A 22,466-nucleotide genomic window follows, 5' to 3' on the forward strand; every position below is an offset into this window, starting at 1 on the left:
CGGCAGCCGATTGGCTGCCGCCGTGGGCGGTGAATATTAATGAGCTAGGGGGAATCCCCGCTTCTCGCAGGGCTGACGCCAGCCCTGCGAGATTGTTGATGGGTTGAGAGCCCGCAACCCCACCCCCTCTCTAGATCGGGAGTGGCTTTGTTTTAACTCATTATTGAATGTATTTTAAAAGGTAACTATCGTCAAACAAGGAAAATAAAAAATACCAACATAATTTTGTGATTTTACAAAGCATAATATAACTAATAATTTTCTTAAATTATTGGGGGGGGCAGAGCCCCCCCAAACGAATTTTTGAGGGGGCTTGGGCCCCCTCAGGCCCCATGGAGTCGGCGCCTATGAATGGGGCTTCCGATTGGCTGCAGGAGTTTCCTGCAGCCAATTAGAAGCCGTGCTTTGGAAGTCGAATGTTTTAGAAGTCGAACGGACTTCCAGAACAGATTCCTTTCAGCATGAAAAAGCTTCCCCATACAGGGCTATATCCAGATGTCTTCTTCTTTTTTTAAAAATATTTTTATTAACCCATTTTAACAAAACAATTATCAATCAAAATAACCAATTACATTTCCCCCTTTTCCCCCTCCCCCCCTCTCCCACCCCCTAAGGACTTACCTCAGCTCCCTCCTCTGATTTGTTTGCACATATTATTCTCTGCATGTTAAAAATTGTACATATCATTACCTTATCTGTCATATATTCTACTAATAAATTTGTGGATGTTTATTCAAAACCTGCCAAGGAGTCCAAATCATTTTGTTGTTGTTTTTAGACAGTTTGTTAAGTTCCCATTCTTCCTTGAAGTCACGGTTGTCCTTATATGTCAGCTTTGCCAACTCCGCATAGCTCATCAGTTTTTCTTGCCATTGTTCTAAAGGTTGTCTTCTAAAGGTTGTATAGTTACTTATCTCTTTAACCTGGGGAGGCATCAGTTTATTCCCCCCCACCCCTCTTTAGGCAGCTTTTCAGACTTTCTCCTTTCCCCAAGGCAGTGTTCCTTATTCAAAAACCAATCTCCATCTATCTCTACAAGTGCACCTTTTCCTTTTCAGACAAATGTGGGGAAGGAGAAAGGGAGGCTAGGTGTGGATCTCTCATCCGACAGAAGCTGCTGTGTCTGCTGTGGCTGCCTGCCTGGTACAATTTTCCTCTAGAGAAGAGAATTGGGGAGCATGCAAGCAGGACTGGGAAAGGTGCCCACTTAAGGCTGACCCAGATTTTTGTTGCAGAAATCAAGCAGGGGTGCTCACCTAAGTGGGTAAAAGGTAAAGGTAAAGGGACCCCTGACCATTAGGTCCAGTCGTGGCCGACTCTGGGGTTGCAGCGCTCATTTTGCTTTATTGGCTGAGGCGTACAGCTTCCAGGTCATGTGGCCAGCATGACTAAGCCGCTTCTGGCAAACCAGAGCAGCGCACAGAAACGCCGTTTACCTTCCCGTCAAAGCGGTACCTATTTATCTACTTGCACTTTGATGTGCTTTCGAACTGCTAGGTTGGCAGGAGCAGGGACTGAGCAACGGGAGCTCACCCCATCGCAGGGATTCGAACTGCCGACCTTCTGATCGGCAAGTCCTAGGCTCTGTGGTTTAACCCACAGCACCACCCGCATCCCACCCATATATGCAGATATGGAATGGGGACGGGGACAGGGAAATAAACATTGACGTCATTCATTATCTATTTTTTTTAAAATAATATTTATTGAAATTTCCAGAAAAATACAAAATATAAAAGGAAAAAAAGAAAAAAAAGAAAAAGAAAACATTTGTATTTAGGCCTTTTTTTCATTAACATCTTCCCAGGACTTCCCTTCCCCACCCCACTCCCTCTTGTATTCCATTTCCATCAAATTAGTTCCACAAGTTCTTACCCCAAATTTTAAGCTTATTATCGTTATTATCATTGACCCAATGTTCAATTTAATTCATCTTATATAACCACTTTCCCTATATATTCCACCGTCCTTCCACTTAAAAATATTTTTTCCCCTAAGATCGACCCCTGTTCCCTTCCACGAATTCCCCTCTTTAATACACAGAACAGAATAAAATAACAAAATAAAGAACAAAATATAATTTTACACCCTTTGGATTCCGAATTTCCCTCCCCCCTTTCCCGGTTTCGATCCCCAATGTCCATCAATCTATCTGTTGTCAGCCTGGAGACCCCACATCCATGTCCAAATCTCGCTCAGCTCCACTTTGCCGTCTTTAGTAGTCTTTGCCATCTTTTTAGTACTTTAGTTTCAAACACCCAGTCTTGGAAAAGCTCTATCTCAAGAAGGTCCATTTTTTCTTACATCCAGATCTCTATATTTAAGAGTAAAGTTCAAATTTTGTTTCTTAGTCCTTTTTAAATCTGAATGTCCCAAATGCTCCCAGTTCCAGCTTTATCCAATTCTTGTTGTTTTTTTCCCTAACTTTCCTCAGGTTTCTTTTCCTGTTCCGCTGCAAAAACATTCTAGTTCCAAAAACTTCTAGTTCCACTACAGAGGCTATATTTATTCAGGAACAAAAACTTACGTCCAGTCCCTTCCGTTCTTCAATAGATATGTCTATTGTCTCCTTTAGTGTAGAGACCTCTGTAGACAAAATAGTGTTTCATTTTTGCAGCTTTCCCAGGAGAGAAAAAGTCCTGTTCAAATCCATGAGTATTTTTCCACTTACAGCGATTCTTGTAGTGTCCCAAAGCCCCCTCTAGAGGGATTATGGTAACTTTGTTTCCTTCCAGATCACACCCAAAAGTCAGACTAAGTTGTTATCCCTTGTTTTCAACAATTTATATCCAAATTGTAACGAATCTAACCGGCAAAGTCATCGTAGCAAAGTTCTTTTTTTGTTCTCTAACTTTGACAGCTACTTTGACAGCTGTCAAAATCTTTACATCTCCTCACCAGGCTCTCTCTCGGATCACTCCCGGTTCCCGGGGGGGGGGGGGTTGTACTTTATCTCACACGATCCACTTTTCTCCTCCAGCACTATCTTGTAATTTTCCATCGTGAAATTAATAACTTTTATCAATAAAAAACAGACCCTTCTCTCGATCTTAGTTGTCAGATCCTTGCTTTAAATCCTCTACAACAGGGGGGAGACGGACTTCCTTTTTGCACCTCCCCCGCTCGTTCCGATTTTTTTTTAAAAAAATTCCCTTTTAAATCCAGTTTCCCAATTACTCACGGGTTGTTGTTTTTAGTCCAAATTTTCAATGGAAGAAGTCAGCACTCTCCGCCAAATGGCATGCGGCTTCGCTCGGCAGGGGAAGCGGAGGACTCATAGCACCACGCCACCCCCCATCCCCCGCTCCGAAGCCTTTAAAAAGGCTCCTTTGTGGGTCGGGGGGGGGGGCGCAAACGGTGCCCGTCGAGTCACCAGGTCCATAGGCATCTGCGCCCATGGTTTTTGAGGGTCCCCGCGTCGCCGGCGCGGCGGGACCCAGCCCCTGCCGAGCAGGCTCCCTCCAGAGCTCGGAGGGAGTCCGCCATTCGGCGATGGCACCAACCCGGAAGTCCCATGACGTCATTCATTATCTAAGGTAAGGGTAGGCAACCTAAGCCCCGGGGGCCGGATGTGGCCCAATTGCCTTCTAAATCTGGCCCACGGATGGTCCCGGAATCAGCGTGTTTTCACATGAGTAGAATGTGTCATTTTATTTCAAATGCATCCCTGGGTTATTTGTGGGGCATAGGAATTCGTTCACCCCCCCAAAAAAAAATATAGTCCAGCCCACCACATGGTCTGAGGGACGGTGGACCGGGCCACGGCTGAAAAAGGTGACCTTGTTGCAGTCAACTAGCATGGCCACTCTGTAGACTCAGGCTGGCAGTGGATCCCAAGCAGAGGTGGATCCCAGTGCTTGATAAGCAGACATGCCAGGGTTCCACTCCCTCAGCCTTCTCCCAAATGAACAGTAGCAACCACTACCACCACCAGTGCCAGATTTACGAATAAGCTAAACAAGCTATAGCTTAGGACCCCAAAAAATTTAAAGGGAAAAAAACCCTGAATGTATATTTCCAATATGTAAGATAAAAAACAAATAAAATAAAACCTACAAACAGCAACAGCATTTTGTGTTGTGTAGGCTCCTATAGCCTGCTCCCTAAAATATCACTGGTTTGCTCATATCTATATATAGCAGGCATGTCAAAAATCCAGTCCGAGGGCCAAATCCGGCCCCCTGGTCGATTTAATCTGGCCCCCCAAACAATTCTGAGAAGTGAATCTGTTGCGGCCCCCGAGTGCCTTGTGGTCGGCTTCTTCTGCACAGAAACCAATGCATCTACGGAGAGCTGCAACTCTCCAGCGTCAACCCTTGGAACCACTTTGGCCAGGCCTCACGCATGTTCACTTCATCAAATCTGTCCCTCTTTGAAAAAAGTTTGGACACCACTGATATATAGGGTGCCTACATTCTGCATGTGCAAATGGCTTTACATTCCTATTAGGTCCATAAATCACCATATAGCATATATTCAACACAAAAAACACTGACCATTTGTTGTTGACAAAGGACAGCTGGACATATAAAGGGCCACATTAGCTTCAGTAGCACAGGGCCTCATCAAACATAAATCCGGCCCTGACCACCACCAAAACCACTTTGAAGGGCTTGGGTCTGCCTGCGTACTAGGGCTTGAGTTCAATGCTCCCCAATGTTTGGGTTTCCCTAGTCCAAAGTGCATGGAGCTGCCTAAGACGGATGACGGACAAGCTTTGCCTTGAGAGACATGTATTACCGTATTTTTCACTCTATAAGATGCACCGGACCACAAGACACACCTAGTTTTTGGAGGAGGAAAACAAGAAAAAAAATATTCTGAATCTCAGAGGCCAGAACAGCAAGAGGGATCGCTGCACAGTGAAAGCAGCAATCCCTCTTGCTCTTCTGGCTTCTGGGATAGCTGCGCAGCCTGCATTCGCTCCATAAGACGCGCACACATTTCCCCTTACTTTTTAGGAGGGAAAAAGTGAGTCTTATAGAGCAAAAAATACAGTATATTGAGGAGAAGAACTGCTTTTTACGGTATGTAGGAAGAGCCACGTTTTTCTTCAGTGCGTGGCTGCAGGCAATTCAGAACAACTCACAGAAAGGCAGAGACGATTTAATTAAATATTGAAAAGTAAGGTCAAGTTATTAAAATAATTCTGCCATTTTTAGGAATAAACTTGCCTTTGGTACCTTGCCGCAGGCTGTTCTGCTGCGTTAATGCTGGGAGTTCCACTTTTGCCGGCCCATGTCTTGCTCTTGCCAGGCAAATTCATGAGGGAAGCAAATATGCAAATTGGGTGTCTTTGCGGACTCATCTGGGATTCGAATCAACAAACAAACACTTTCATGCAAAACCAGAATGGAACCCCTGAAGTCATGAGCCCGACTGCCTTTGAATCTCCATTCCTTTGATCGCAACAATTGCTGATTGCCACGGCTCTGATTTCCATAGAGATCGTTGCTTGCTGCTGGGAAATGAATGAGAGCACAGGGACTGCACACAGAGAAAGGAATGGCTCAGCATTCTGACAGCGGCTGGCCAGATGCCACAGGGAAAGTCTCAGGCATGAAAAGGTGGCAGTATCCAGACCTTCCTGTTTGCTGGTCCCCACATCTGACTGCTCATCATCTCTGCCCTGGAAGTGCCAAGCAGTCTCCCCCAATATGATACCCCCCAGATATTTTAAACCAGCTGCCCTCCAGAGCTGTGCTTGCTGGGAAAGATGGAGGTTATAGTCCAAAACATCTGGAGGGCATCAAGTTGGAGAAGGCTGGTTTGGAGACTCTGATGCATCTGTGATCCAAGACTCATTGAATCTAGATTCAGGTAGGTAGCTGTGTTGGTCTGACGCAGTCGAAATAAATTAAAAAAAATAAAAAATTGTCCAGTAACACCTTAGAGACCAACTAAGTTTGTTCTGTGTATATGGAAATGTACAGAAAAAGAAGGAACATTTTATCACATGTGGTGGGAATGTAAAAAGTGAAAAGCTTCTGGGAAATGATATATAATGAGATGAAAAAAATGTTGAAATATACATTTATAAAAAAACCAGAAGCATTTTTACTGGGCATTGTAGGAGGTGATATAAATAGAAAAGAATGTAAGTTGTTTTTATATGCAACGACGGCAGCAAGAATAATATTGGCACTAAAATGGAAGCAAGAAGAATTACCGACGAAAGAAGAATGGAGGATGAAATTAATGGACTATGCAGAACTAGATAAACTAACAGGAAGGATTCGAAACCTGCGGGACCAGAAATTCACAGAAGACTGGTGTAAATTTACAGACTATTTGAAAAGTAATTGTGATGATCAGACTACGTTTGTAGGTTTGCAAGAAGTTTTGTGAGGTGAATTATTGGAACTATTGCAAAAATGGATAAAGGGGAGGATGGTTAGTTAACATAATTAAAGGCAATATGAATTTAAGAAATGCATAAGAAGTGGTTAAAACAGTGGATCATCAGAGGTGCTGATGGAGGTCCAAAAAAAGATTGTATAAGTGGTGAAGTTTTGTGGTACGTATTATAATTTATATGTTAAAATTAATAAAAATTATTATTTAAAAAAAAGTTTGTTCTGTGTATAAGCTTTCGTGTGCATGGTATCTGAAGAAGTGAGCATGCACACAAAAGCTTATACCCAGAACAAATTTAGCTGGTCTCTAAGGTGCTACTGGACAATTTTTTAATTTTTTTCATTGGATCTAGTAAACCCCACCAAGTGATTCTCTTTTGTGATCTCCCAGCTTTGCCTAAATGAATGAAAAATGTGATGTTTACTGGTGAGGGATTAGCTCAGATCCCGACCGGATAGGATGTAGGTTCTTGATACATCCTCTCATGTCTTTTCTTTGGTTTATTTCAGATCTGAATGGATGTCTCCCGGAAAGCGATGGCCGAGCAGAACCCTTGCTTGGAAATGCAAGTCTTGTTCACCATGGATCCTGCTCCAAATAGGTTTGGGTCAGGAGGAGCAGAACAAGTCACAGGAGAAAGGATACCCTGGGAAATGTCTGTGCTGGTCCTGTCTGCGGCTCTGGAAGAGTCTGAACCAGCTGAGGAGTAACATATTCCCCTTTTACACTGATACGGCTGTCCGATAGTTTCTCTAATTGTTGAGGAGCTGAACAAGTTGCTGCCAGGAGGTCCATAATAAAGATTGCCCTCTGGCCAGTGCGGGACTCCTCTTACCTCTAAGAAGGAAATTAGTACTGAAAAGTCGGAGAGAATTGAGAGTGGGAAGGGACGGAAGGGAGAGGAAGGGAAAGGTTGGTGCTTTCAGGGGTACTGAGAATAGTTTTGGGCAGAAGGCAACTCCAGTAGGAGGCAGCGAAGGATTTGCTTGAGGTCATTCCATGAAGGAACCTCCATCCATACGTTGCAAAGCCTCCAGGAGCAATGATTGTGTCGAGGGTGCGGTGTTTCTGGGCTACTGCAGCCTGAGGACATCACATGAAGTCTCTGGGCCATCTGCCATTGCTTTGCTGGAACTTCTTCTGCGGCAGAGGACTTCTGCTGCCCGCCTTGTGACACTACATCAGAGATGAGCGCAGGCCTGCCTTTGTAGCAAGGAGGCCCGAGGGAAGAGTGGGCGCCTCCATCGTCTCACCATGGTGCTTCCACCCCCGGACAAGCGGCATGTGTGTCTCACCACTATTGTTATAATGACCAGCATGGCATTCATGGATGCTTATCTAGTGGAGCAGAATCAGGGGCCCCGTAAGATTGGCGTCTGCATCATCGTCCTGGTAGGAGACATCTGCTTTCTGATTGTGCTGCGCTACGTGGCTGTCTGGGTGGGGGCTGAGGTCAAAACGGCCAAGCGTGGCTATGCTATGATTCTGTGGTTCCTCTACATCTTTGTACTGGAAATCAAACTCTACTTTATATTCCAGAACTACAAGGCTGATAAGAGAAACCTGGAGACAGTGGCCAGGAAGGCACTGACCTTGCTGCTCTCCATCTGCGTGCCAGGACTATACTTGGTGCTCGTGGCTCTGGACAGCATGGAATACATCCGCACTTTTCGGAAGAAAGAGGACTTGCGAGGAAGGCTCTTCTGGGTAGCCTTAGACCTCCTGGATATCTTGGACATTCAAGCCAATCTATGGGAGCCACACAAGACGGGGCTGCCCATCTGGGCAGAAGGTCTCATGTTCTTCTACTGCTACATTCTTCTCCTGATCCTCCCTTGCGTATCGCTCAGCGAGATCAGCATGCAAGGCGAGCACATTGCTCCGCAGAAAATGATGCTCTACCCTGTCCTGAGCCTGGTGACCATCAACGTCGTCACCATCTTCATCCGCGCCATCAACATGGTGTTGTTCCAAGACAGCAGAGTCTCCACCATCTTCATCGGCAAGAACATCATCGCCATCGCCACCAAGGCCTGCACGTTCCTCGAGTACAAGAAGCAGGTGAAGGAGTTTCCCCAAAACGCCATTGCGCTTGAGCTGCAGCAGAACTCGGTGCCCCACAACCAGACGGTCCACAGTTCGCAGGGCATTGCCCACGAGCAGTCGCCCACCAGGGAGATCTTGGACACATGACAGGGCTCCTCGGGCGTTGGCGCTCGCTCACCTTCCCTTGGCGGAGTGGGAGAGGGGGATTGTGCTCTCACCCCAGCACCCAGAGCTGCCCCCACCCCCGGCACAAGGTTCTGATCAAAGCAGTGGGACACCCCATGCATCTCAGGTATTTCCTTGGGGCCCTCTAGAAAGGAAACAAAACCAAATGGACCTCCGGAGAAGAACTCTGCCCCAGTCAGCATCTGATCTTTTCTATCTGTTTGTTACCTGTGCATCACAACATGACGGGAATGAGGATTTTTGTTATCACAGTCTTTTCTAAGGAAGGGGAGGGGAGGGCGGGGAGAATCGGGCCTTGCACTTTTACCAGTGTCCCTGTAAACATGGGTGTCTTATTTAAAATGGCTGTGTTTACAGTTTCTTATTTTTAAGACGAAAAAGCCACACCCGTTTGATCATTGCTGGGAACTCCAGCAGAGTCCGGACAGTTTTATAACATCCGGCAGCAGCTCCTGGTTCTGTTCAGCTGCTCACAGCAGCCATGCCGTTCTCTTCAGGCGTAGGTGCAAAAGTTGAGGCGTGGCAACTCTCTGGGAAAAGAGAACCTCCAACATGGCCAAAGTGCTAAGGCAGCCGCGCCAGGAACAGTGTTTGACAGCCAACGGAATGCTTTGTAAGGGTCATTCTGATGCTTTGTCAAATAATTCAGCACAAGGTTCCTGGGTTTGTTTTTATTTTGGGGGTGGGGGTGTAGGACGGTTTTCTCATTTTCCAACTCTCAGTCCTGGTGGCTTGATTTTTCCGGGGGGGGGGGGGGTCGCCAGAGGGGGTCAGGGTGAGGAGAGCTGCCAGATGGGGCTACAAGTGGAAGCTGCAACCATAAGGATGATGCAGGTTCATTTTTATTCTAGCAGCAGCGGCGGCAGCTGAATTTAAAACAGGGCTGCTTTTGTATAAACCACACAGTCTTTCTCTAGGTGAGAGCAGGAGCCGATCCCTCTGTGCAGGTCAGAGGAGCAGCAGTCAGATCCAGCAGAGGATGGGCAGCAGTCGGATCCAAGCACCATGAAAATGCTACCAAGAATGGAAGCCCCATCCAAGCCGAAATAAGGTCTTGCAGTGTCTGTGTCCTGCTTTGAAGCTGCTAGCAGCAAATAAGGCCGACACCCAAGCAGAGCCATGTCCCAGTGGCCCCTTCCTTATCGCTGATCTTTTCTCCAATTTCCACACCAACCTCTGGCTTCTCCTGGGCAGCCTCGCAGTGTCTGAGGGCAGCTGCTCCCATTGCATGTGTCATGCACCATGTGCCGTACACCTCCCTGCCCCCTTCAGCCATGAGGTCCATTGCTCACTTGCCCCGTTCAGCTGCACAGGAGAAGGAGTCCCATTTGGTGGCCTGCTGCCATAGCCCAAGCAGTCAAGTTCCCAATTGTGCTGAGGTTGCCACCGGCCCGTGTTTTCATTGTACATTTTGATCCCTCGGCCTGGGTGTCAGAACAGAATACATCAGTTCCCTTATGCAAACCAACAATGGGGTGCCTCTCTGAGGAGGTGGGCCTTGGTGCAAAAGGAAGGGGGCTGGCAAACCCCATGGGCTGCCATTTCTTCCTCTAACCTGCCCCCCTCAACTAGGCAAGCGATTCCCAGCCATTGTGTTCCATGCCACCATGCGGATGGCAGAGGAAGGAGAGGGACCCTGAGGCTCAGCGGCAGAGGAAAGGTTTGAGCTTTCTGACCCATGGAATTGTCGCTCCACCAAGTATGAGAGATATGAGGAGATGGAAACAGAGGGTGAGCAGAGGAGGGGTGTGTCCGGGAAAATGTGGGTGACTCAAGGGGGTCTGTGCTGCGGAGTCTTGCTTTGCAAAGTGTTGTGCTGGGAGCAGCAGCCTCTTGGGCCCTGAAACCATCCCTTCCCTCCAGGGGGGCCTTCATTGCATATCCACCACTCCTACGAATCCGCTACTCTCAGGCCATAACAGCAGGGTGTGTGTTTTGGAGTCATCCAGCTATAGCCGTCCCAAAAAGGAAGTAAGAAAGATGCCCAACAAGAGGGCACTCTCAGATCATGTTGTCATTTGCCTGGGAAGCGACACAGTTCCGAGGGAGAGTTTGGTCCCTGCACAGAACTCTGTTTTTATTTTGTTTGAAGACAGTTCTGTTTTTATGTAATAAAGGGTTCTGGACACCCAGCGGGCAGCTGCTTTCACTATCTGTGTGTCTTATTTGCCAACACTTCAATTTCATCCCTGCTCTTCTCCAGAAGTCCGCACAACATCTGCAAACAGCTGTACAGGAAGTCCATCTCTGTAGGATCCTCCTCCCGGTCTTTCTCAGGAGGCCAGCTAACCAGTTTCATGCAGCCAAGTTATGGCAGAGAACCCCTCCAGCTGATATTCTTCCCCAAACCCATCCTACTACCTTGCAGCCCCCGTTGCAGAACTAGGACCAGCTGGTTTTGTACCTCTGCATGCAGGAAGGTAAGGTTAAGGAGACAAGGAGCCCACTTCCTAGGAGCGGACCAGCACACCCCCAGGCAGTCCACCAGGAAGGCTGACAGCCGCTCTTGCCATCACCTGATGGGTTTTTGCTTTTGGGACTGGACATGGATCATTATTTTGTAGTGGTTGCTTGTTATAGGGATGCAAGTGGCGCTGTGGTCTAAACCACAGAGCCTAGGGCTTGCTGATCGGAAGGTCAGCGGATCGAATCCCCATGACGGGGTGAGCTCCCGTTGCTCAGTCCCAGCTCCTGCCAACCTAGCAGTTTGAAAGCACAGCAGTGCAAGTAGATAAAAAGCTACCGCTGTGGTGGGAAGGTAAATGGCGTTTCCATGCGCTCTAGTTTCCATCATGGTTTCCCGTTGTGCCAGAAGCAGTTTAGTCCTGCTGGCCATATGACCTTGAAAGCTGTCTGCGGACAAACACCAGCTCCCTCGGCCTGAAAGCAAGATGAGCGCCGCCACCCCATAGTCACCTTGGACTAGACTTAACTGTCCAGGGGTCCTTTACGTTTACCTTTAGTGGTTGTTTGTAAAAGAATATTCTGGTGTACTGGTTCACTTCCCCTTCTCTTGGATGGTGGGGATATCAGAGCAGCTTTTATGAAGCCAATAACATCCTCTGGAGAAGAAAGCAACACAAACCAAAGTCACAGACAGGTGCATTGTTGTCCCACTGTGCTGGTCCAGGGGGGAGGTTACCGTGGGGCGAGGTCCAGGACCTGAGTTGAGGGTCGGCAGACAGTCCTCCTCGGGCGAAGCGGGGTCCACAGCGGGAAGCCGGGCAAGGACAGGAACTCTGGGGAAAACAGGACTGGATGCTGGCCGAAACAGCTCATCAACAACATTGCTCCCACAACCTGGGACCGGGCTGACTGGCCTTTATCTTCTCTGAGGCCAGGGGCAGTCCCGGCCCCCAGGAGACCCGCCTCTCCTGGCCTTAAGGTGAGCACTCCTCCTGGGAGAAACCAGTTCTCTTCGCCTCTCTGCCCTGAGCCTCTGCAGTTCAGGAGAGGCTGAAGGGTTACTGGGCCCAGGGGGAGACTCACCTGTAGGCACTGAGTCCTCAACCACCTCTGGAGCCAGAGTGGATTCACCTGGTGCCTGCTCCTGAGGATCCGGCACAGGTGCAGGCGCTTCAGAATCAAGGCCCTGCCCCAGTTCAGCCGGCCCTGGAGGCGGGGACTCCTGTGCAGGCTGGGATTCCTCTGGTTCAGCCTCTGAATTGGATTCCCAGGCCATCACACCCACTCCAAATCATACTGGGAATGTGTGGAGTCTCTGCTGAGCTGTTAGCTAGGAGATGTTCAGTTCATTGGAGTGGAGGCTCTTTGGATAGTTCTCAATCATGGCAGGGACAGGCATTTAGTGTTGCTTTTTTCCCCCTTAGCACCCCACAATCCACTTAATCAAAAAGGTAAAAGGTAAAGGACCCCTGGACGGTTAAGTCCAGTCAAAGGTGACTATGGGGTTGTGGTGCTCATCTCGCTTTCAGGCCGAGGGAGCCGGCGTTTGTCCACAGACAGTTTTCCAGGTCCTGTGGCCAGCAACACTAAACCGCTTCTGTGACGGAAACCAGAGCTCATCTCCTGGCCAGGAAGTTTAGGGCTGTGCCAGAACATTGCCCTGAATTTGGCAGCTCCTTTTAAATTGCAACATCAGGACCCCTTGGGCCGGTTTTCCCAGATGGAGCTTCCTTGGAGGGCTACAGTGGTAGCAACATGGCCTGCCGTCCCCTGGCTTGCCCAGCAGGCAGAGGTGCAAAGGAACCTAGATGAAGGCAAGTTCCAGGGAGGACTCCAGGGGGCCGCCCCGAATTCAAAGGATACTGCGACTCACCTCTTAGCTAGGTGCTGTTGCTGCAGCTCTTCCCCTCCACTGCCCCAGGTACAGAGTGTCAGCATTTAATGGCTGTATTGTAGCACCCTGCTTGTGGTTAACGCTTAGCTGGAATGAAATATTCAACGCAGCAATAGACAAATTAAAATAATAATTTATTTGTCAGACAAATAAATGAGAGACACAGTGGTATATGGTTACCAAAGCTCTGCCCACTCCAGCCCTGATGGTCAGCACTTATATTTCCTCAGCTCAGCCCCCTTGCTCCTCCTTTGGCTGCCTCTGTCCAATCAGCCTGGTTGAAATTCCTATTGGCTGTTTGCTAGAACCAATCATAAAAGATACACCCATTTCCTATTGCCTTTTATGGGAGACAAAGAGCTATATTTCCTTCTATCTATAAATGGCAAATAAGTAGTCATATAACTTACATTTACGACCAGGCACCTTAATTACCAGATACCCTTTGGCACCTGTTGCCCTATTCACTGCACAACAGATGGCTAATGGTTTTAAATTTTTATTTTAAACAGATGTCAGAGATCTTGGGTTCACATTCTCACGCATCATCAATGAAAGATTTGCTTCTTTGGAGGTCTTTAAGCAAAGGCCTGACAACCATATGTCAGGAGTGCTCTGATGGTGTTTCCTGCCTGGCAGGGGGCTGGGCTTGATGGCCCCTGTGGTCTCTTCCAACTATATGATTCTATGAAATAAGAATCTAACATTTCTTACTTTCTAAATCCTTTGCATAATTACATTTAAGCCAATATATTTCATACATTAACATATATAGCTTTTTAGAAGGAAAGGAAAGGCCTTTTCAAAGTAAAAAGGGAACAAACTTAGTAAAAGCTAAATTCTCTAAGTTCTCTGAAGCTTCAAAGCAGTTTCAGAGAGCTGCTTTGCCTAGTTCAGCTTCTGTTTCTATTTGCCCTTTTCACCTTATGAAAATGTGGCTCAAGTCTCTAACGGGAGGCACAATAATTCTTACTATTTACCAACTCTTAATTGCAGCTTGATTGTATTCTGTAATTTGTATGGTCAGTGTGACCTTTTGTTCCCAGCCTGTAATTTCCTTTTACAACCCTGAGGCACTGCTATAGATCAGGGGGGCCCTTGATCAAGAAGATAAACAGCTGCCAGTCTTTTAGACAGCTGGTCTTCTGTCTGGCATTAAAACACACAAGCACCTGCAAATATATTTTTAAGCTCATTTTAAAATACAGGCCTTGATCAATAATACAGATCTTGATCAGATGCCTCAGTATGAGAGTCAATGATTCAGTCCCAGACTCGGAGCATCATGCTAAGCTTTCTGCACGCTGGGCATGGTCTATGCCATTAGAAAAGATGCTGCCGCCGAAGGGAGCAGTGGGGCAGGCATGGAGAGGGAGGCTTCTTTTGGGTGAAAGCCAGAAGGAAGGGGAGATGACCCATTTTCTTTCAAAGAATAAGCAATCCATTCGGAAGTGATGCTATGTGGTTCCTTGGCAGCAAATCCTTTCAAAGGACGAGGCTTATACTAAAGTAGGGAAGAGATCTCAGAGTCACAGTGGGAGGATAAGATTTTTATTTTGTGGGGGGAGCAGGGTGAGGAGTAACCGAAAGAGGCAGTTAAACAGCCACCAGCATGACTCGATGGAGGCTCCCTCCCCCATCATTTTAGGGACCATTCTCTGTCACTCCCTCTTATTTAGATGCTAATACTCAAGTTCCTGGTTGAACCAATCCTGCAACTCATAGGAGGCAGCTTAATGCAACCCCTGGCTCAGCCTGTGGCAGCTGTGAAAAGGGCAAATGTCATGTTAAGAGATCGTGGCACTGGCAGTCTTTTTTCGGATCCCTTTCCTAATGATCTTTTACCATTGTGGGAATGTTCAGGGAGGCAGGAGAGGATATATTGTTTAATGATATCCTTCCTAACTTGCATTAGCAAGCTCTATATGGTAGCAGAGTTTAAACATTCCCCTTTAAACGCACAGCGGTTTGCTTGTTGCAGGCTCATCTGAGCCTCTCTGTATAAGATTCCTGGTAAGATCCCTTCTTGTCCCTCTTAAAAAGAACAGACACGACAATCTTATTAAAGTCTGTATAAAAGCAATTTACTCACATTCATTCAGTTCACAGTTGGATCCCCGAAGGCAGACTTAGGTTACAAAAGTATACATACATGTGGAACTATCCCATAAGGGAGTTAGTCCCATGTGACTGCCGACAGTCACTTCTGCTAACACGTGAAGAAACAAAATGGAGAAAAGCAGCGAAAGAAGAACGTGTGCTCCCCTACCCAGATTAGACCACACCCACATCTAGTCACATGCAGAGGAAGTTTGTCCCAGCTCAGGAGGAAACAGGAAGTTTTCTCCTGGCTGGTACAAATCATCCCCTAGCATGACCATTCTAGGAATGTTGTACTTCACTGTTATGTGTTCCACATGCCACAAGCGTGGGGTTCACCTTGATCACAGCTGCCCTTTCTACAAATCTGTGGTGCAACCACAATTGGATCTTGTGTTCAGCTCTAGGCAGGCTTGTCTCCAAAGGGAAAAGGTTCAGGAGGAGGCTACTGAATGACCGGGCTGCCGAAGCAGGGGGAGAGGGAGGCTTAGCAATGATGGAGGAAGCATCATGGAGGAAGCAGGTTCTTTTCCCTCTCATAGTACAGTGGTACCTCGAGTTACATACGTTCAGGTTACATACGCTTCAGGTTACAGACTCCGCTAACCCAGAAATAGTGCTTCAGGTTAAAAACTTTGCTTCAGGATGAGAACAGAAATCGGGCTCCGGCAGTGTGGCAGCAGCAGGAGGCCCCATTAGCTAAAGTGGTGCTTCAGGTTAAGAACAGTTTCAGGTTAAGAACGGACCTCCGGAACAAATTAAGTACTTATCCTGAGGTACCACTGTACTAGAACTGAACTGGGAAGAGGGAAACTTCTCATGCCACCTTCAGCTCCTTGCATGGGACATGGGTAGCACTGTGGTCCAAATCACTGAGCCTCTTGGGCTTGCCAGTCAGAAGATTGGCGGTTTGAATCCCCAGAACAAGGTGAGCTCCCGTTACTCTGTCCCAGCTCCTGCCAACCTAGCAGTTTGAAAGCACAACAGTGCAAGTAGATAAATAGGTACTGCTGCAGCGGGAAGGTAAACGGTGTTTCTGTGCACTCTGGCACTCGTCACAGTGTTTGGTTATGCCAGAAACGGTTTAGTCCTGCTGGCCACATGACCCAGAAAGCTGTCTGTGGACAAACACCGGCTCCCTCAGCCTGAAAGTGACATGAGCGCCCAGGGGTCCTATACCTTTTACCTTTACCTTGGAGGAAAAGGGAGATCGGGGGCTGAAGTGAAAATGGTCGCCAGGGAGGGCCGGCTCGCTCATGAGACAGACTGAAGCAGCCACTTCAGGCGGCCAAATCCTGCGAGACAGTTCCCCGAAGCCGCCTCCCTTGGGCACACAGCTGCAGCAGTTTGTAGCTGGATCTTGTGGATCTCTTGCCGGAATCCACTGCTGCTGCAGAACCCTGGCAGGCAAGGCTTCCAGGATGGGGAAGGGAGCAGTGCCGGGGGGGGGGCACCTTTCCAATTTGCCAGGCTACCCCTGCCAGTAGGTGATGTACTGAGGGATGCTTCAGTGACAACAGTGACAACTCGTGCGTGGGGGGGGGGGAGCGGCAGTCTCATCACTGAAACTGTTTTGAATGTTTATTGTGGCAGCAGCTGTTCTTTCCTTCCCTTCTTAGGAGCTCCGCTGGACCTGACGAAAGGCTTATTTAATGCAGAATCCTCTTTCCCCCAGAGACCAACCATATGCCTCTGGGAAGGGGGGCAAAAGCTCCCTCCCTCCCCACGATTCCCCAAATCTGCCACCGTGAGGCTGCCTCTGGGCCTGAAGGCAGTATAAGCACCATCCGGATTAGTCGCCATTGGTGGTCTTCTACTCCATAATTCTGTCTGTGAACAGAATATTATAATTAATTATACCGCCCTATACCCAGAGGGTCTCAGGGCTCTTCACAGAACAAGATCAACATAAAACACCACAACAAATACAGTGGTACCTTGGGTTACAGACGCTTCAGGCTACATACGCTTCAGGTTACAGACTCCGCTAACCCATAAATTTTACCTCAGGTTAAGAAGTTTGCTTCTGGATGAGAACAGAAATCGCGCGGCGGCGGCAGCAGGAGGCCCCATTAGCTAAAGTGGTGCTTCAGGTTAAGAACAGCTTCAGGTTAAGAACGGACCTCCAGAACGAATTAAGTACTTACCACTGTTATCAAAACGGAAGCGACAACCCAATAACACTGCCCCCCTCCCCACCAAAAGACTCACGTTTTAAGAGGGTATAGGATGTCAATCAGGTCAACCAAAGGCCTGGTCAAAAAGGAACGTTTTTGCCTGGCGCCTAAAGGTGTATAATGAAGGCGTCAGGAGAACTTCCCCAGGGAGAGCATTCCACAGACAGGGAGCCACTACTGAGAAGGCCCCGTTCTCGTGTTGCCACCCTCCAGACCTCTCAAGGAGGAGGCACAGGAAGGAGGGCCTCAGAAGATGATCTCAGGGTCCAGGTAGGTTCATATGGAAAGAGGCAGTTCTTGAGGTGTTGCGGTCCTGAGCCATTTAAGGCTTGATAGCTCAAAGCCAGCAATTTGAACTGGGCCCGGAAACAAAGCTAGGAGAAGGAGGTGTTGGAAGCTGGAGAAGCAACAGGGTTTAGTGAGCAGGAAGCAGATGGGGCAGAGGGCAGTTCAGACTCAGAGGCAGGAGAAGAGGAGTACCAGGAGTCAGAAATCATACGGACTGCTGAAGAATCCAGGGAGTCTTCCCCTCCTGCTGCGACCAGTTCCCCTGCCCCTGGTTTCCCAGAACATGCAGATAAATGTAGAGGACAAAACAAAGGAGCCTTAAGCTGCTGGGGAAGGAGCCTTAGAGAGCGGTGGAAATGTGAGGACCTTCGGTCTTGTAACAGCTTCAGTGGGGCAAGACCTACTGGGAAGTCTGGCTGTGATCTCCAGGCATGAGCTGTTTTGGTGTGGGTTTTTTTTTAAAGAAAGAATTCACTGACAGCGGTTGTTTTATTGTTGATCTGCAACAGACTCCAGCTGCTGACACTCTCTCAAGGCATGAGAAGGCTAGGAATGTCCCACAAACAAAAATTTAAGTGCAGCTTAAATTTGCGACCTTACAAAAATTGGTTTTTATGATATCGTTGCTGAAACAGACATACGGTAAAATGGAACAGGTGTGAGGGCCATCAGAAAATTAAGGAAGTGTTTAAAAGCAATAAATATTACTTTTTTTAAAAAAAAGAAAATTAAGGAAGTGGCTTATATTTGGGTATTGTTTGTTTTTCTTTTCCCCCCTTTGAATTTTAAAGGTGCAGCTTATATTTGGGTGCAGCTTATATTCGGATCAATACGATATGTTGTGATCTTTTCTTCTTCTTTTATTAAATACTTTTATTTTGCTTTAAACAAATACATATAAATATAGACAACCAAAATTACAAAAGAAAATTCCTTAATAATAATAATAATGAAAAAAGCTTAAAAAACTACAAAAAAAAAATCAAAGTGCATGGCATAGAACATAAGCCATTATGGGAAAGAAAAAAGAAAAAGGAAAGGAGGAGGAGGAGGAAAAAAAGAGAAAAAGAGGAAGATGAGCCAAAACACAAGAAGGCTCATCTATTGTACGCTTCCGTCAAGGTCACAACAGATCATTATTCTTATCAATTCTATCTGCATTCCATAGATTTCCTCATCTTGGTATCAGGGAACATTTCCCTATGCGGTATCATTCTAAACATAACCAGGTCTTTCTTGATGAACCCTTATCCCCTAGATAATTATTTAAACATTCACATTCTTCTTTCACCATCTTTTTAGGTTTATCTCTTATTGCATCTGTCAGCTTTGCGAGCTCCAAGTACTCGCACAATTTGACTACCCATTCATCTTTAGTGGGTGTATTTTTATCTTTCCTGTGTTTTGCCACTATAACCCTTGCTGCTGACGTCGCATTCATAAATAACCTGTGAACCAACCTGAGACCTCCAGGTATAGGGCGGTATATAAAATATCATCATCATCTGCTCCCTCTTCTCCCTCTGACCATGCATCATTGTCCCATCACCAATCCCCTGGCTCTGAGCCTTCTTCCCCTGGGGGTTCCCAACTTGTTCCTCCCTCAGCATCCAGCCAGCCCAAGAAAGTGAATCTGGAAGCCTTAGGGCTTCATCTTGGTGTCACAGGTGGCTGTAGCAAAATACATGCAAATTGCACAGAATCCAGCTTTCGGGTGTAACTTTAAAGCAGTGGTACGGTAAAGGTGGAGTACTGTGTCACCTGGAGTACTGTGTTCACTGGAGTACTGTGTCCAGTTCTGGGCACCACAGTTCAAGAAGGACACTGACAAACTGGAACGTGTCCAGAGGAGGGCAACCAAAATGGTCAAAGGCCTGGAAACGATGCCTTATGAGGAACGGCTAAGGGAGCTGGGCATGTTTAGCCTGGAGAAGAGGAGGTTAAGGGGTGACAGGATAGCCATGTTCAAATATATAAAAGGATGTCACATGGAGGAGGGAGAAAGGTTGTTTTCTGCTGCTCCAGAGAAGCGGACACGGAGCAATGGATCCAAACTACAAGAAAGAAGATTCCACCTAAACATTAGGAAGAACTTCCTGACAGTAAGAGCTGTTCGACAGTGGAATTTACTGCCAAGGAGTGTGGTGGAGTCTCCTTCTTTGGAGGTCTTTAAGCAGAGGCTTGACAACCATATGTCAGGAGTGCTCTGATGGTGTTTCCTGCTTGGCAGGGGGTTGGACTCGATGGCCCTTGTGGTCTCTTCCAACTCTATGATTCTATGATTCTATGAAAGGTAAAGGGACCCCTGACCATTAGGTCCAGTCATGACCGACTCTGGGGTTGCAGCACTCATCTCGCTTTATTAGCCGAGGGAGCTGGCGTACAGCTTCTGCGTCATGTGGCCAGCATGACTAAGCCTCTTCTGGCAAATCAGAGCAGCTCACGGAAACACCATTTACCTTCCCGCTGGAGCAGTATCTATTTATCTACTTGCACTTTGATGTGCAACTGTTAGGTTGGCAGGAGCAGGGACTGAGCAACGGGAGCTCACCCCGTTGCGGGGATTTGAACCGCCCACCTTCTGATCGGCAAGTCCTAGGCTCTGTGGTTTAACCCACAGCGCCACCTGCGTCCCTTGCAGTGGTGCTTCGCAGTAAATCAGGTGGTACAAGTTCAACCACCTGAAAAGCAGGGCCTTGAGACATTGTGGGTGGAAGGGGGAGGGGAGAACCCTGCAAAACTTGTTCAGCCAGAGACCATGGAAACCCTGACAAACCCAGATGTGTCCTGCTGGCACCATGGGCTCCTCAGCCCTGCCTCCCGGTCTATGAAAAGCCTATGGATCTGTGCTATAAATAACATTGCTTGTTAGAGATCTGCGCTGCTCCCACACCTGCATTTTCATGTAAATTAATTCTTGAGGAGGAAACTGGAGCTCTCGGAGGAGTTTCCATGGCTACTGGTGCATGGAGGTCCAGTTGCACGCACTTAATGACTGCGCCTTCTCGCTGTTTATGGAAATAAAACAAATACCTCTGGTGAGCGTATTCTCAAAATGGGAGAAAATGTCAGAGTTCGGGACAGAAGCATAACAGACAGATGAACTGTGAGAATTGCAGCCTGTGATCAGCTACTCGGCCAGAGTAGCACATTAGTTAAATGCCCGTCTCCCCCCTTGGGAGCAGCCAGGAGTTGACGTTGGAGAGCATCCTTTGCAGCCACAGTCTCATCCCTTTTGGATAACGCTATGATTAATTGAAATTAAATTGAAATACTTTGTTGTCACTTGTACGACTTGTATACAGTGAGATTACACGAGCAACCCCCACTCAGCTCTCTTAGTCTTAATTCCCCTCGTTTACTGACGCACACCCACCAAACCCCAAAGTCAGTTGCCCTGTTGTTATCTTTTCATTCAGCAGCCTAACAGCCCACGGATAGAAGCTGTTCTTTACCCTGTTGGTGTGAGTAATCATGCTTCTGTATCTTCTGCCTGAGGGCAGGAGATCAAGAAAGTGCCGGCCAGGGTGTGAATCATCCCTGAGAATTTTCCTCACTCTTCAGGGTGTGAATCATCCCTGAGAATTTTCCTCACTCTCCTGAGGCAACTTTCTTCCGCTATTCACGGGACAGCCCATAATATCTTGTGCTGTATTCACCACCCTCTGTAGGCACTTCCTATCAGTTGATGTCAAACCAGCGTACCACACCATGATGCAGTATGAAAGGACATTTTCTATTGTGGACCGGTAGAAGGAGATCATCAAATGTTGATTCACATCGTTCTTTCGCAATACTCTGAGGAGATGGAGTCACTGTTGGGCTTTCTTAACCACCCGGGATGTATTGATTTTCCAAATAAGGTCTTCACTGAGATAAACTTGTAATCACTGAGCAATCTGCCCGCACGCAGTGAACCTGCAAGCTTTACCGTTCCTAACCTGGAAAAATGTGAGTAGGGGATTCAAGTGTAGAGTTAAGAGATGCCCAGAACATCTGGCCCAGCTCCCAATGTTCTTTCATATGTGGTGGACATGTAAAAGGCTAAAAGAATATTGGGAAATAATCCATGATGAATTGAAAAGCATGTTTAAAAGTACTTCCCCCGCCAAAAAACCAGAGTCCTTTCTGTTGGGGATAATTCGGACTGAAATTCCCAGGTATCAAAAAAAAAGAAAAGGTTATTTATGTACTCTACAACTGCGGCCTGTGTTTTGTTAGCCCCAAAATGGAAAACGAGTGAGGTCCCAACCAAAGAAGAATGGCAACTTAAGTTGACAGAATATGCACAACTTGCAGGGTTAACATATAGAAGAAGAGAAGAAGAAGAACATACGTTTGAAGAGGATTAGAAAAAGTTTATTGAATATATTGAATTGTGTACAACTTAAAACACTGGCGGCATTAAGATAAATGCAACAATGAAAATAAGTTTTGAGGGATGAAGTAATGGAAAACTGATTGGTATAGTTTTTGTAAAATATGCAGGGATTTATGATATGTAAAATGAACCATGAAAAGAGAAGAAGGGAAGTCATTGATATCTTAAGGATGTAAAATTATTTTAAATTATTATGCAGAATCATTATTTTTTAATCTTTTTTAAAAAATAACATTCCACATTCCAGCCTCTGTTGCAGATCTTACTGGTAACCATGACCATAATCATAGTTGTCATATACCAGTAATATGGCTAAAAAAGACAATGATTGTACAAAGAGGATCTGAGCTTAAAATAAGCAGAAAAACTACAGAACCAGGTGCTGACAAAAGACCAAAATTTAACAGCTGCCATTTTTCAGCGGCACAGAAATGGGGTGTGACACAATGGTTCCCTCTTTGTCTGTTGCTGCCCCATTGTAAGATTTCCTTAATGCATCCAATATTATTACTTATCTTGGAGTTATCATTGTCCAATTCACTCCAAAGCGGCGCCAAACTGTGGGAAAAGGCCCCCCCCCCCCACAACGTTTGGAAGTGAAAATAGATATATAAAAGTCAGTGCTTTATGT

General features: G+C 46.8%; 1 protein-coding gene across 2 annotated transcripts in view; it reads left to right on the forward strand.

The window, feature by feature from the left end:
- Positions 1-8,826, forward strand: part of TMEM121 (transmembrane protein 121) — a 28,724-nt gene extending 19,898 nt beyond the window's left edge. The window contains exons 2-3 of one of the 2 annotated variants that reach the window (XM_083743985.1): positions 6,867-7,749; positions 7,897-8,826. In XM_083743985.1, coding sequence (XP_083600111.1) covers positions 7,612-7,749; positions 7,897-8,550 — 792 coding nt within the window. In that variant the 5' untranslated portion in view covers positions 6,867-7,611 and the 3' untranslated portion in view covers positions 8,551-8,826. Of the gene's footprint in view, positions 1-6,866 lie in introns of both variants that reach the window. The other variant, XM_083743984.1, reaches the window with a different exon arrangement.
- The last annotated feature ends 13,640 nt before the right edge of the window (positions 8,827-22,466 follow it).

Source organism: Podarcis gaigeae (genome assembly GCF_964106915.1).
Source record: "Podarcis gaigeae genome assembly, chromosome: 6".
In the NCBI taxonomy this organism is placed as follows: domain Eukaryota; kingdom Metazoa; phylum Chordata; class Lepidosauria; order Squamata; family Lacertidae; genus Podarcis; species Podarcis gaigeae.